This window comes from Molothrus aeneus, chromosome 33 (genome assembly GCF_037042795.1).
Source record: "Molothrus aeneus isolate 106 chromosome 33, BPBGC_Maene_1.0, whole genome shotgun sequence".
Taxonomy (NCBI): Eukaryota; Metazoa; Chordata; class Aves; order Passeriformes; family Icteridae; genus Molothrus; species Molothrus aeneus.
In genome coordinates, this window is record NC_089678.1 from 1,451,730 (window position 1) to 1,466,626 (window position 14,897).

At 43.0% G+C, this 14,897-nt stretch overlaps 1 protein-coding gene across 1 annotated transcript; it reads right to left on the reverse strand.

Moving 5' to 3' along the window:
• Nucleotides 1-554: 554 nt before the first annotated feature.
• MTARC2 (mitochondrial amidoxime reducing component 2) lies at nt 555-9,834 on the reverse strand. The gene is made up of 7 exons (XM_066568479.1): nt 9,572-9,834; nt 9,247-9,420; nt 6,011-6,173; nt 4,497-4,637; nt 3,773-3,834; nt 3,613-3,684; nt 555-3,099 (listed from the first exon to the last, which is right to left on the reverse strand). Exons 1-7 carry the CDS (start codon nt 9,817-9,819, stop codon nt 2,970-2,972), a joined length of 990 nt encoding a protein of 329 aa, XP_066424576.1. The 5' UTR covers nt 9,820-9,834; the 3' UTR covers nt 555-2,969.
• Between the last annotated feature and the right edge of the window lie 5,063 nt (nt 9,835-14,897).

Below are 14,897 nucleotides of genomic sequence, written 5' to 3' on the forward strand. Positions count from 1 at the left end.
TTTTCTCCTCAGAAAGCAGAAGCAGATCTTTCGCAGGTTTTCTTGGATGAAAATGTACCCACCACAGACCTTAAGCAACCCAGAAATTTCTGCTTTTAACAACTGTCATTCTCATACATAGTCCTCTGCAAGACTATTGGTACAATAAATGCTGCAATAAAAAGTTTTTGGTATTATACTCTGAGATATGACATGGATTGACCTGAGTAAACTCTCATACTTTTAAACATTTTCCCCTATTTTCATATGTCCCTGGAAAAAAAAAAAGGCAAGTCTATAAACATCTTCTTTTTTTCTTCCCTCCTTACCAAATATCAATTAATGCAAAACCAGCACACTTATCTAGGATCATAAGGGATGCAAAACTGAGTCTGATTACTATTTATATCTAATGGTTCTGCTCTCTTACACATATCCTCTGGTTAACTGCATATATTTCTGAATTCAGAGGTAGGATTAAAAAAGACAATCATCAGTATTAACTATGAGATCCTGCTAAGAACAGTCAAAATTAAATGTTGAAACAGAAAACAAAAAAAATTCACAAACAAATGTTACGCCTTAAGAAAGCTGAATTCATTAGAAGTTTATACTTTTGTTTTCTTCTTCTAGAGTTAAAAAATTAACAATTGTTTAAGTACACAATTTAAAAAACAGTGCTCATGATTGACACATTTTCAGTCAACTTTCTAAATTACTTAAACAAAATCAAACACAATTCCTACAGTTACAGCAAATCAACAGTCATATGAAGATATTTACAGTGCAATGTTCTAACTCATGCTCTCAGCTTTACAAAATGGCCATATAATTGATTTGAGTGTCACCTGTGAAGCATGTTGCCCCCCCATACAGACCAGTTTTAGGATTCCAGCCATATTCTGCTAAGAGGCTTAACAGGAGTAAATCAGGAGTTTAGATCTATGGCCTCTCCCAAACAGGGATGCAGATGGCAGTTTCTTCTTCCGAAGACAGCCCCATATCCAAATCAGCCCAATCAACAGCAGCCTAATGAGGGCCAATGGGATCTATACCATGATTTGTGTTATGTAAATGATGTGCCACTAGAACAACAGTGGAAAAAATATGTTTGGCCAAAAGCAAAAAAAATCAGCTCTTTTTCCTTCCGCTTCTGTGACTTAATAAAGAGATACATTCTTAACTAATTGCTTTGGCAGGCCAGCAGGCTGCCTGTGCTTAATGATACCATTAGGAATTCCACAAGCTTTCAGCTTCTAACACTAAGAACTTCCAACATGTGCTTTTTAAGAGTGAACCTTGGAATTCTTTTTCTTTTTAAAATATTTTTCTTTCACTTCTTCCCACTAGCCACTGCATCAGGCATAACAATACACAAATATGTAACATGCACTTTAAACTGGGCACTTGTCTGTCCCAGGAAAACTTAATATTTACAGAGCAACCCTGCCAACAAAATGGCATTCAGAGCAACTCTGAGTTCACAAATAATAGAAACCTACCCCCTCAACATGACTGCTTCAGTCTTATCACATACATCCACCTGCACTTTCTCAAAGCTCAACAGCTCTTCATTTTACAGGTCTGAGTTGTGAACATGCACCAAAATTCCCTTTTCATACTTACAACAGAAATGAAGAATCTAAACATCAGATAGGATCTTATTTGTCCTTCTTCACAATTAATTTGCTTCCTCTTTTAGGCTAGGGCAACACTTTTCAAATTTAGTAATCCATAAAAAAGAAACGAGCAGACAAGCATTAGAAAGATGGCTGGCTTTTGTCCTGGAGGCTACTTAAAAAAAAAATCACATAACATTTAAAGAAAAGATAACATTGCTGTAATTCAACTAGCTTTCTCCCTTATTTGTTTTATGCAGCAGAAAATATAATTGTCAGCTTCCTACAAACAGCTGACACTTTGGTTGTATTGGAGCTGGACTGGGGGACAACCAGAGATTTAAATGTAGAACCAGTAAGGATGTTAACAGGCTCAAACTGCAGCTTCCCAAACATCTGCTTAGCAACCTAACTGTCTACATAAAGGGATTCACTGAGCCAGAGAGGAGCTGTGCATGAGCCCTACAGTATTGGCCTGGACAGCAGCTTGAACAGGGCAGGCTCAACATCAGATCATTCCCTAAGGCTTTTCTTCCCCTCCAATGCCCATGAAGTCTCTGACACAATGAACATCCAGTTCTTTTAGTCAAACTGCAAATTCTACTGTTATGTTAGCAAATGCATCACTACTCTACAGCCTCAGTGTTACTGTATTGTTCACAGGATAAAAAATTGACAGTTCAAACTGTCAAGCTGTGGTCACAAACTAAACACTCCCACAGCCTTACACATCATTACCTGGCACCTCCACCTCTACACCTGACTATTTAGTCAGCTCACAATCTTTCTGATATTGATTCAATCTCAAGAAACAATAGCAATCTTCAGGAAACAACTGCAAGGAAAGAAACACTGCTAAAAAGTACCTCTGGACATAGACAGGGCAAGATGATTAGGACCAAATGAGGGAACCAGAGCCCTGCCATCTGCACTCCATGATAACTTGTAAAGACAGCTCTGTATGTAAAGACAAATACACTTTGTGCTTGGCATGACTGTTTTTGTGGTTCTTTATAGGCACTAAATGTATCTAACATGTGATGCAAACTCTTGTACACAAATTTGGATTCCAATATTATGGTTGACACAAAATTTTAGGAGGTGTGATATTCAGTAGTGCTGTGAAGTCTGTTATGGATCAGTTTCTTCTACCACAGCCTCCAAGAAAACTAAAGATGTGGTTACTACAGGTATGCCAGAAGATTACGTGATCTGAAACGACTGGCACTTCACAGTGTCAAAGAACCTCCTGCACCTTAAAAAGCACAAAAAATATTGCAAGGAAGAAGAAAAAGTTATGCTGGTGACTGTGTACATGGAAAAAAGATCTGCATATCAAAGTGAAAAAGCATCTTCTGATCAAAGTCTCCTTCATTCCCAGACCATCTTGTACACAGGGTCTCCAACTTGAATTGTTCCAGTTTTGTCAACAGCAAAGTATTTCCCAAAGAGAGGGCTGGTTTTGTAAATGTGTTTCTCAGATGGGTCACATAAGCGGTAACTGCAAAGAGAAAGCCCTTCTTTAGAATAAGTGGTAGCAAAAACTACACATCAAAATATCCATGATGAAAGAGAGGACATGCAAATAATGATGCCTTGCCTTGGTCATTATATTAGGCTAAAAAGACCCAAGCAGTTCAAATGGAGGGAAAAAAGCCTGACTGTATTCACACCTTCATGTTTAATATATACAAAAATATTTTTATAAAGAAAAGTCAAAGAAGCAAAGTTAGACCTTTAGATACCTTTAATACCCGCTACCCCAAGCTTTCACTGTAGCAGATATAACAGAGATAGGGGATGTGGAGTTTGCAAGAAAGAAGGGAACATCCTGAATTTTCTTACCACACAGAATTGCAAGAAGTAGACGGGAAGCCAATATACACAGACCTTCACACTGCATTATTATGTCCCACACACACTTCAAACCACTTTTAAAACACTAGTCTCACATCTGTCAGGGTCTAGCCTAAATCCTCTCCCACGGTCTAAGAAAGAGTGGTATTGTTATAACCTTTTCAATGTTTCCAAGGGCTCCTTCCTGTCAATGACCCCAGTGTCTGGATTAACAGTTGTTAAAATACACCTGCAATGACAGACAGTACCAAATCAGTCAGGGTTTCTTATCATAAACCTCTTTGTTCCTATGTAAAATAAAGGTCTCCAATGTTTACCTGCCACAACACACAGTCCCTTTCATTTCCACATCACCAATAAGAATATCCTCCCAGGTGTCCTGAGGGAAGTAAACATTAGGCACATATTAGACACAAGCACATGCAATTACTTTTCCAGAAGAGGCACAGTCATTCACAAAAAGGTGCACCATTCCAGATGATCACCTTTACTAGCACCTTCAAAATATGCATAGTTACACTACAGTACTATAAAGAAAACCCTACTGTCATTGCATTTATCCAATTCAGGACACACTAATAATTCTATCCGAAAAGAGAGACACACAAGTAATGAACCCTGCTCTCCAACATACATTTGTCTGAAGCACCAAGCCTAAAGCAATTTGTTCTTGCTGTATGGGTGATAATCTGATGTGTGGCCTCTGGTAAATCTACAGTTTTGCAGAAAGGAAATTTTTAGGGGAAGTAAGTTTTTGCTTGTCATCTACACAAGCTTTCTATTGCAAATCCTCCTGGGACATAAAAATCTATTCTGGCTTTAGGAGCTTTTTCAGTTTGAGAAATAATCATTCATAGACCTGTGACCTCCATCAATGTTTCACATGCACTGATGTGAGCTGAAGCTTTATCTCTCTGGAACTCAGTTGTAAAAATCACGTAGCAGCTTTCCTCACCCTTGTTGGCACCATCACACAAAGCAACTGAGTTACAAAGAAACAAAAGCAAGCCTTCAAAAAGACATTTAAGACAGTTATTTTACCTCCTCAAAAGCACCGCAGTCTGTTACAAAAATATTTGGCCTGAAGTTCTGTATCTTAGCTTTCTTTTCCAGCCTGGTATTTAGATCATCCATTGAAGCTTCGGAGATGATCAAGACTGGACTGCAGTCAGGATATGCAACCTACAGAAACAAACACCGCCAAATCCTAAGGTTGCTGTAAGAGTATGGGAGGAAAGTCAGTGCACAGCGAAAGACAGATATTGGAACCAGTGGTCTTTTAGGCTGCTCTGTTCAAGTTTTGATTTTCCTGAAAGTAAGTTAACAAGGAAAACAACAGGCTCTTCCCTATTTCAGTCACCATGGCAATTTTTGTGCACTCAAACTGCCTTATCACAACACCAGAGGGAGTTCTACATCCAGAACAGCCCATGCTCAATTACAGCTGTCCATTAATCAGTCTAGGATGCCTGGGCAGTGGGAGGGCCATATAAGCAAATAAGGTAAATGAACAGTATTTAAAAACCTCTAAACCTCCAAGAAGTGGAGTTCCACAGAGGTGGGAGCATTAAAAAAAAGACATTTTGGTAAGAATTTTAGTATATAACCCTCCTGCCTTTCTCTTACATTAGTCTTACTCCATTCTTGTACGTGTCTTTCAACCACAAGATGATGAGCATTGAAATAACTATCCAAAAATTCTACCTTTTCTTTCTTGCTATGATTCCAGAACATCAACCCTCCTAATCTGATGTCCCTACTGCTGAAACATTGTGTCTGTATTGGTCTCAGTGCCTTTACATAACAAATGCATATCTATAGAAGTCTATAATTGGATATACCTTCTTCTCTTTGTGCAGCAACAAGCATGCCCTACAAATAATAACATTGCTAAAGCAAGGTACTCACAATTTTAATTTGTTTAAAAACCTTACATTTGATACAATTCAAAGTATCTTCACCTGAGAGAACTGTTCAGAAAAAAAGAAGGGCAGCAGTGGCTAAAATGATATAAGGATGTCTGAGCACAGCATCTCCTTTCCATACCTTTCCATGACATTGCTTTAATACCATACCTTCAAGCCTCTTCCACAGAAAGAGACAAAACCTCTGAAACTTCCTTTTAATTCCTAGGCCCACAACTGTAACCAGCCTGTTTAAACATCATTCCTTTGAACAAAATACAAAGTAACACAACTTGTATCAGTATACTCCCTTCTATGCAACACAGATTACACCATCAAAACATCATTAAAGATGTAACTTTTTTCTATTCACTCAGACACAAAAGGGTATTGTATTCTGCAATGTAATAGTTCCTCTTCAAGTAGCAGTTTCAGACTCTTTAGCTGTGAATGGTCAATAGTTTAAAACCAATTTGAAGTAAAAAATTAAGCAAGTCACCTCTTTACAGAAAAGAATACTCACATGGCTGTATTACACAACTACACACCTTGCTAAACTGGGCTCAATCGCCAAAGATAAAACAGGCAGTTTCTGGTGGGTGGGTGGAAATGCTTAAAAGGACATACTTCTGAGAAAAAGTGTTTATTTACCTCATCTGTGTTTCGGAAAAGAGCTATTGTGTCCTTTGACTTTCTTGGCACCATGGAGGGCTCAAAGTGCACCAGTCGACAGGGCTCTGAGTTCAGGAAGGTGGTGAGCCATTGAGCCACTTCATCACCACAGTCTCTGCCTTGGATATCCTGTCCAAACACCCTGGAGAGTCACAACACATCAGCAAGTTAGCTGGAAATATCACAGTTCAATGAAGCTTCTTATTCAAAGGTAAAAAACCTGTTTTAATAATGGTAGCAATATATAGAAAATAAATCATTCCCAAAGGGCAACCTCCTTGTGGCCACTGTGTTTTGAAAGCTAAAGAACATAGACATGACCAGACAATACCAGCTGGTGAAAGAATGAGCTCTGAAATAGTGTTAATGTGCCCAGAGCTGACTGCCCCATCAGTGACAGTAATCTACCTGCTCCCCCTACTTTGAGGGAAAAGGGGCCTGCTCTTGCATTTGCACGTGACTGCTGCACCAAATGATTTCTACTGAGAAGTCAACTGAGAGGTAACTAATTTCAGAAAATGAACGATAGTTTGAAATTATGTGATTAGTTACCACAACTGATATGTACAAATGCTATTAATTAAGTGTTCCTAACTGTTAAGGAAACTTTCCTTCAGATTTTAGTGCTGTCAAACTTTAGCCAGAGATGAGCGAGACTCTTCAGCTCAGACTTCACATACAAAATAGCTCAGTATCTTAAAGGAGGTTAAAGATTTTTACTGCAAACAAAGTCCATGGGGCTCAAAAAGCCACTGCCAGTAGAATACAAACAAGTTTATGCAAGGAACATTTTCCCGGCAAAAACAGGTAAACCTTGACTCAACCTTTCAATAAACTTTAACACCAGTCATGAGTAGTTTTGTTACACTTTTCAAAGTAGGGATTTTGACCCAAATGCACTGCAGTTTCCTATCTGCAATCAAATCCTGGGCAGCTTGAAGCATCGATATGCCCATGAAGTTCATCTAGCCCTTACATCATAGCCCATGAGTAAAGAAGGGCCCTAAGAGCCCTTCTTTACTCATGTGGTGGAGTGATCATTAGGGTGCTGGCAGCAACATCCTTGCTCCATTTGCTGGGATTCCTGTGTCTATCCTGTGACACAGGCTGGAATTAAAGGTCGTTGCTCCAGATAGCATTCAACTGCCTTTCTCCTCCCTCCATCCCACAGTTCCTGCATGCTTTCTGACTGGCAGGACAACAGTGGCAAGGCTCTTACAGCTTGCAACACTACTGCTTTCCACTCAGGAAGTGGATCTGTCCTAAGCACTCAGTGCTGTAGGGATCCATGGGGATAGATCACACAATTTCAGCATTACAACACATACTGACAAAGGGCACAGAGCATGAGGTTTCTTAGCCAGAGGGAAGCACACTAGCATTTGCACAAGCAGAAAACATACCTATACAATGGCTTTGGTCCTATATTTGACTCTCCCAAGCACAGGATTTTTAAATACCTATGTAAAACTTGCAAGTAGACTTAGTAGTTTTCAAGATCAGCACACGCACAGCTGCATGCAGCCAGAGGCTCTAAGGCACTGCTTCAGCTCCAGCTTACAGGGCATGAGCTCCTATGAGCACCCATCTGAAGGCAAATTTATTAAGGCAAAGAAAGAAAAAAAGCCCAAACAAACAAGAAGAACATATCACTGAGCTCTAAAATTGGATAATCCAAGAAATCCAAGCTAACTTCTCATTACTGCAATGTATTAGGCTATTTAAATATTCTTCCAATGACACAACAAATTTTAGAAAGATGACATCTCGCAAACTGCATGGTTTTGCAGGACGTGTGCCATTGGCTGACACACAGGCATTATGCACAGGTTTGTAAAAGCTGTTCCATTTCTCCAGGAGAAATGCTACCACTTGGAACTTGCATCTGCCTTGTATAAACAGAGATACTGAGCTATGCTGATCAAGGCTTTCCACAGCGACAGACTTATGCTAAAAGCCAGTGCAGTTCTTTGCCAGCACTCTTTTAGTTACTATTGTAGCAGCTGGTGCATCAACCATCTCTGCTATCCAAAGAACGAACACTCACAGTACCTTTGTAGGGCCTTACACCACTTACAGTTTCTAAACACTTATATATTAATGGACATTTTAGCAGAGAAAAGGTTTTCCTTGTCCTGCTGGCAGTTTTCCAGCATGGATTTCTATACATACATAAAATAACTAGGCCTGCAGTCACACAACAAAACTCTAAGCACAAAGCTAAATCACTGTTTGTAACCCATCCACCTGAAACTCCTTTGGGGTAGCACCTAGCAAGGAATGCCCTAAGTCCCTGGGATGCCAGTCTTTCCCTTGTGACCTCAGGGTGAGCCTTGGACTACCAAGTTTCCAACTGAGGCACCTCAGTTAAATGGCAAAAGACAGGGACCAAGGAGTCTAAACCCCAACATTTCACCAGCTCTGAATGGCCAGCGTGCATGCAAAAATGCTGATGCACATAGTAGTTGTGATCAAGAAATACCAAAGTACATGACTGAGGCTCTGAGATGCAGCTGCTCACCCAAGCATGAGCAAGAAGACTAGAAGTAAAAACAAATAAGCAAACATGATGTTCTATGAAGACAGAAGATCACAGTTCATTTGGCAGATGTGTAACCCATGGTCTTTGATACTGTGTCATCTTTTCCTGAGATTTTTTTTCACCAGTTTAGCAGATTAAAAGAAGAGCTTTTGTTATGACAACCATTCCTGGCCTCCTGTGTAACACATGGCAGAGAATTTCACAGAATTACAGAACAGTCTGGATTAGAAGCAACCTTAAACACCACGCAGGACAACTCTCCTAACATAAGCTGAGGCACCTTCCACTAGACCAAGGTATTCAGAGCCCCATCCAAACTGACCTTGAACACTTCTAGGGATGGGGCATCCACATCTCCTCTGGGCAACCTGTGCCAGTGCCTCACCACTCACACAGTGAAGAATTTCTTCCTAATAGCTAATCTAAATCTACTAACATCATTGTGCCTTGTCTTGCCAGTACAGGCTCTGGTTTGAAGTATACCTCTCTTAAGCAGACAGTGAGAAGTACCCACACAGAAAAGACACAGAGGTACTGAACTTTTACACTCCAATTTCTGCATAAGAAAATGTGAAGCATTTCATATTACATACACAATCCTGAAAAGAAAAGCACATGAGAAAGACAGCATTGAGAGAGAGGGAAGGGGGAAAGAAAAATCCTCCTTCAGTACCTGCAGTTGCGGACGGGATTTTTCTTGGAGAGCTTTACAGGCACGCTTATCTTCTCCATGTCCCCGGCCTCCAAGACCAAGTGCCCGTTTTCACAGATGGCAGAAATAAGGACGAGCCGCGGCTCCTGGCGAGCTGTCACCATGTGCCCGTCCTCCCTGATCACGAGCCAGAACCTGCGGGGGGACGGGGCACAAAGGCGCCCAACAGCGTTAATGCCGGGCTCGGCAGCACCCGCACGGCAGGTGCTCCTTCCCAGGCCCTCAGGGAAACAAACACCCGACAGCCGCGGAGCCACGCGGAGGCTCCAGGCCCCGGCCGGCCTACCTGTCCCGCAGCTCCCCGCTGCGCAGCCCCATCGGCGTCACCTGGGCCCGCCGCACCGACACCCCCCGGCACGACTTCACCGGGTACACGAAGAGCCTGAGCACCGTCCCGACCCGCTGCAGGCGGCGGCGGCGGCGCGGGCCGGCCCAGCGCCAGGCCCCGAGCAGGGTGCCCAGGGCCAGCAGCGCCGCCGCCACCCAGAGCCAGCTCTGCCGCGCCGATCCTGCCGCGCCCCACAGGCCGCTCATGGCGACTGGGCCCCGCTGCGCGCCCGGAGCGGCCGTGGGTGGGAGAGGCACAGCCCGGCCCCCTCACACCGCCACTCACACCGCCCCGGCCCCGGCCCCGCCCGGCCCTCGGGGCCTGCCCCCTGCCCCGGCGCTGCTGCAGGCTGGGCGGAGCGCGGACCGCGACCTTCGGTGCGAGAAAGGGAGCGGCGCAGCGGGGAAAATACACGGCTGAGCGTCCGGCTTGGCAAAGTACCGGTGAATGATGTGTTCTGTCTGATACGCGGGCTTTTAGTGAAAGCAGCGCTACAGGAAGTGTGGTCTGTGTGGGAATACACAAGTGCGTCAAATTCGCGTTGGGTTTGTCTCGTGGAAGAGGGGAACAGGTGGATGGAGGCGTGGAGGGCAGCAAATGGGGTGTCCAGTGCTGTTCGGCCGCCTTGGGACATCTGCACACCCCAGCTGCCTGGTACCAAACTCCTAAGACCCCTTCCGAGAGCTTCCTGTTTGTTGGCAGGGTCTCAGGGAAGTTGCTTTGTGGGATACCCAGCTGCAAGGCAAATATGACATCAAATACGGGCTGGAGCGACAAATGTCACTGTTGCCACAGGTCTGTTCTCACAGGCAATGCAAGAGCTTTGGGATACGATGGCCAAACTCACAAACTGAAATTTTTATGATAAGTCTGCTGAGAGCAAAGTCCCAGAATACAGAAGATGGTGAAGCTCAGTGTTGGGCATTTCTGGGGAGATTCAGACAGCCCAGCCACAATGGAAGTACTCTATCAGCAGCATCCTGGTGGAGAGGGACGTTGAAGATAAGGCTATTGTGAACCTTTTTGATAATGGGTACGTGTGAGCAATCAAGCCAGGAGAGTTACTCACACTGACCTCAAGAATCACTTGATCACAACCAGGATCAGAAAATGTTCCTGTGAGTGGGAATCACCACAGATTGTAAAAAGTATGTTGGGACTTGTGAAAACCTGCTGGTGGATGAAGACAATGTGATGGATGTCAGAAGCAAAGGCAGTGACAGCAGATCTCTCCCTATTGGTGTGACCCCCAAAATCTGATCTTCCTCATGGGCAAGAAGGGAGTCCACAGAGGAGTCCTTTATTAAAAGGACCAGGGTATGACTGTGAGTAGGAAATCATGACATAAATAGTGCCAAAGAGACAGACAGCTGCCTGAACACAGAGAAGGGAATTAAACCTGGTTTTGTTGCAGATGACTTTGCCTGTTTCTTTCAGATGAGGGGTGCTGGGCAGGCAGCAGTGCTGGGACACCAACAGTCCACCTGAGTAGGTGTGGTGCAGAAGGGAGTAATGTGTACATTCCTCATCAGGATGCTCTGAATTACTTTTGTGGTCTCCCAGCCACTTTGGGTAGTTGCTCCTTGTTATTCACGTGTTACTAATTGATGTTGGGGTAAAGGTCCCTGGTCACATTAGCTTTGTGAAAAGACAAGAAGGAGGGACAAAAACAAAAAGACAAGAGAGCCTTTGCCCTCTTGTTCACCACTTTGCTGTTCAAACCATGCCCTGATTCCAGTCATGGGTTTTGGGACCTTTCTCCTTCTACAAGTACACCACAACATTAAAGATAAACAGAACTTGTGTTTATTTTGAATTTGCCCCCTGAACAAGCTCAGTTCTGGAAATTAAGTATTGATCAGCAGAGCCTTGTGCTGCTGTTGGATTGTGTGGGGGATGTGCAGAGACAGCCTGCTGCCTGCTCACCTTCCATGACACTTGAAAGCCCTTCTTATGCTACCTTACTGGGACACCCTGTCCTCCATATCCCTGGGATTCCCACATTGCTCCAGGTAAATCATAGGTGTTAAACTGCTTGGTCTGGTAAAACCAGACCTGCCCCAGCATCTTCAAATCATTGACCCACTGAGTCAAAAATAATTACTTGTGATTGCTTTTCTGACTCCTCCACAGACACAAGAGGGGAACCAACCCTGCTGAGCGGACTGAAAGCCCTTGCACTCTTTGGTAACCATTAATCTTCTGATTTAACATGAAGTCTATAGTTTGTTGAATTTAACTGAATTCACACAGAGGTCTTTAATCTGCACCTGCACCCACATGAGCAGAAAAATGCTATAAGGGGAACCAGGCATCTTATGTGTTAGCAAATGTTCAACAAAACTGCAGCAACTGTCTAATGTCTGATAAGCAGTGCTTGCAAGCAGGAACCAAAACATACTAACAAAATACTAAAGAAAGAAAAACAAAAACCGGTTTTAGAATTTAACTAGGAAAGCAATGCATCACATGAAATAAATGAAAAAAACAAACTACTATTTATGCTGGCCACTCCTGACAAACATTAATGCTTATTTTCACGAGCTTAAGGCAAAAATGAAGAACTAACTCCTGTGGTTTCTTGAGCACAGTATTCTCCACTGTGCGAACTACAAAGTGCATAATGATTTTGCTCTCTGAACTTCTGTGTGTGAGGCATCAAAATAACAGAATTTAACAGAATTTTGAGAGAATTTTTTCTAAAAAAAATTGGGTGATTTACTGCTTGCTTGCTTTGTCTGGGTGCCAGAGAAAATAGGTCTGGAGCATGTATATACTCTACCAGCATGAGAATTTGGAGAAGTACAGACCTTGATGATTGTGAGAAGCTACAGCTCTTTCCTAGCTGCACATTATGGGCAGTACAGCGATGTAAAGAAGCAGTTCTTTTAGTTCAAAGGACTTGTTAACTGAATTCAGAAATAACTCACTTTGGCTAACATTTGGGTGTTAATTTAGAGAAATATTTCAAAATCCAAGAAGGACCTTAAGCTTTCATTCCCTAGATCTACTAACCTAAGGAGCCTAAGGAGATTTTATTTAGACCAGCCCTTCTGTTACATTCAGCCCTAATTCTTCTTGAAGAGTATGGTGAGAAGGAGCTTAAGGAAATAACAGAAGGCAGCAGCATCTGTATAATCTCTCTTCTGCTTTGAAACACAGAGCATAAAATCAGAAATAGCTGTGGACAGCACAATTGTGGCTAAACGTTTCAGGTCTGAGTCTGCAGGCTTTGAGGAAAGCCCTCTTCCCCCATGCACCAGGTATCTCTCAAACAGCCTCCAGTAAACAGTCTGACCAGCAGGTTTGTTTCATCCTCCATCCCAGGCACACTGGTTCTTACCTAGGAGCTGTCGGCTCCTTGTACTGTTAAGCAATGTGAATAGAGCCACTCAGACAAAATAGGTACTGGTTTTGTTGCAATCCAAACAGAGCCTCTTGTGTGACAGAGCTATGTTTGTTGTAGCCAGAGCAGGCACAGTATTCCTGCCCTTAAAAGCAAATGACCATGTTTTCAATTGCTGATAACATCATCAAAGTTCAGAATAGTTGTGTTGAAATTCTCTGCACCAGGATCTTGTTTCAGGTTTCCTTAAAATGTGTCTGATCATATGAAAAATTCACAGTGTCAGTCTTGTAGCAAACTGGGGCTGGGCTCCCTCAGTCATGAAAGTGATGATGCTGACATGTCATTAAAAAGCATGATTGCGGCTGCGCTGGCTGCTGTTGAGTTGGTGGAAGCCCGGCGGATTCACAGCCCAGACCGCAGTGTGGAGCGCTTGCCTGACACGAAGTCAGTTCCGCGCTTGTGGGTCCAAACCGCACGCAGGTGGCCGCCAAGGAGAGCGCGAAGAAATAAAGGAGGGACTCTAGCGCCAGTAAACAGGGTTGGGTTTATTTCAGCCCAACCAGGGCGAGGACAGGAACAAGGAAACAGGAGCGACGGGGAGGGAGGGCACTAGAGCAAGGAATAATGGGATGACACAAGCTTATAAAGACGGGGGGGGTGGGAGTGGGTGGATACAGCCGACAACCAATTGAGGAATAAAAAAGTTTGATACATAGAAAACTGACACGCCGGGCTAGCAAACCAGGCAAGCCCTGAGGAGGGACCTCAGCTCTTGCCCAATCACCCAATGCCCTGGTGGGAAGATTCTAGAGAAATAGGATGGGCTGCTGGGTGACGGACAAGGAGCCTGGGGTGGGGAAACCAGAGATACATTTATGCAACCAGGGCAACTAGGGAGGGGCAGGAGGATTGACAAGTAACAGTCAGGGGTAGGGGAATTCCAGAGCAGAACTACCTTAAATGAACAAGGGAGAACTGGAATAATCCAAAACTGAGACACCACACATGATGTTAACTCAGTAGCACAGGACAAATATTCAGGTAGAAAAAAATTTTATGGAGAATGTAAAAGGCATATCTGCCTTCAGATGTAGTGGGCAATTCGAGATAATTCTAGAGACAAACCTAGACACTCTTGTAGCAGCAGCTCAATTGGAGGCCTAAGATAAATGGTGAAGAAAGAGTTGAACAATTTTATTTGTTTCTACTACAAAAATGACCAGCAGCTGTGGATCTTCTAGGTCTTCAACATGTACACAGTGCTGTACTTTGGAAAGGTATATATTACCACATTGAGGGGAGAGGTTTGGATGGACATTATGGAAAAAAAACAGTGACACAGACAGCAAAATGCTGGCCTCAATTAGGTGTCATTGTGTTAGGATAGAGCTAAATGTAGCCTGGGCTTGTCTCAGTAAAGGAATTAAATGCACACATCAGGGCTATTGCAATTGTTTTTTCAGTGACTCTCTGCAAAAGGCAGGGATGAGGGGATAATGTGGCAAAGTACACTGATTTCAACACGATATGATAAAAATCACGTTATACTCACACACACACAAATTATATCCTTTATATCCTTTTTCCAAAGTTAGAACAGACAATTATTTCAAAAATACCTTCACAGAGAGGAGGGGAGGATAAAAGCATTGCTGTTTCCTCTTAAAATCTTGCAGGATATCAGAGTTCAGTGAATCATGCACTAGAAAGGAGCTCATTGAAATTCATGTGTGGAAAAATCTCAGGTGAGTAATTGGCGATGACAGAGTTGTAAGTAGAGTCATTAATAATAGATGCCTTTTAATGGAGCCAGAGCAAAGAAATAAAAGGATCTCTCGTTTTGATGAGGTTTTTCCTCTATGGAGAATTATTTATACCCAAAACCCAGGTGAGTTGATCGGCTACTTTGGTAGCTGTCAGCTGTGATTCCAGACA

Coding starts and splice junctions, on each gene's coding strand:
- MTARC2 (XM_066568479.1), bottom strand. CDS start 9,819: ATGAGCGGCCTGTGGGGCGCGGCAGGATCGGCGCGGCAGAGCTGGCTC. Junction 9,421..9,571: donor AGCGGGGAGCTGCGGGACAG/GTAGGCCGGCCG, acceptor GTCCCCCCGCAG/GTTCTGGCTCGTGATCAGGG. Junction 6,174..9,246: donor AATCCCGTCCGCAACTGCAG/GTACTGAAGGAG, acceptor GTGACTCTCCAG/GGTGTTTGGACAGGATATCC.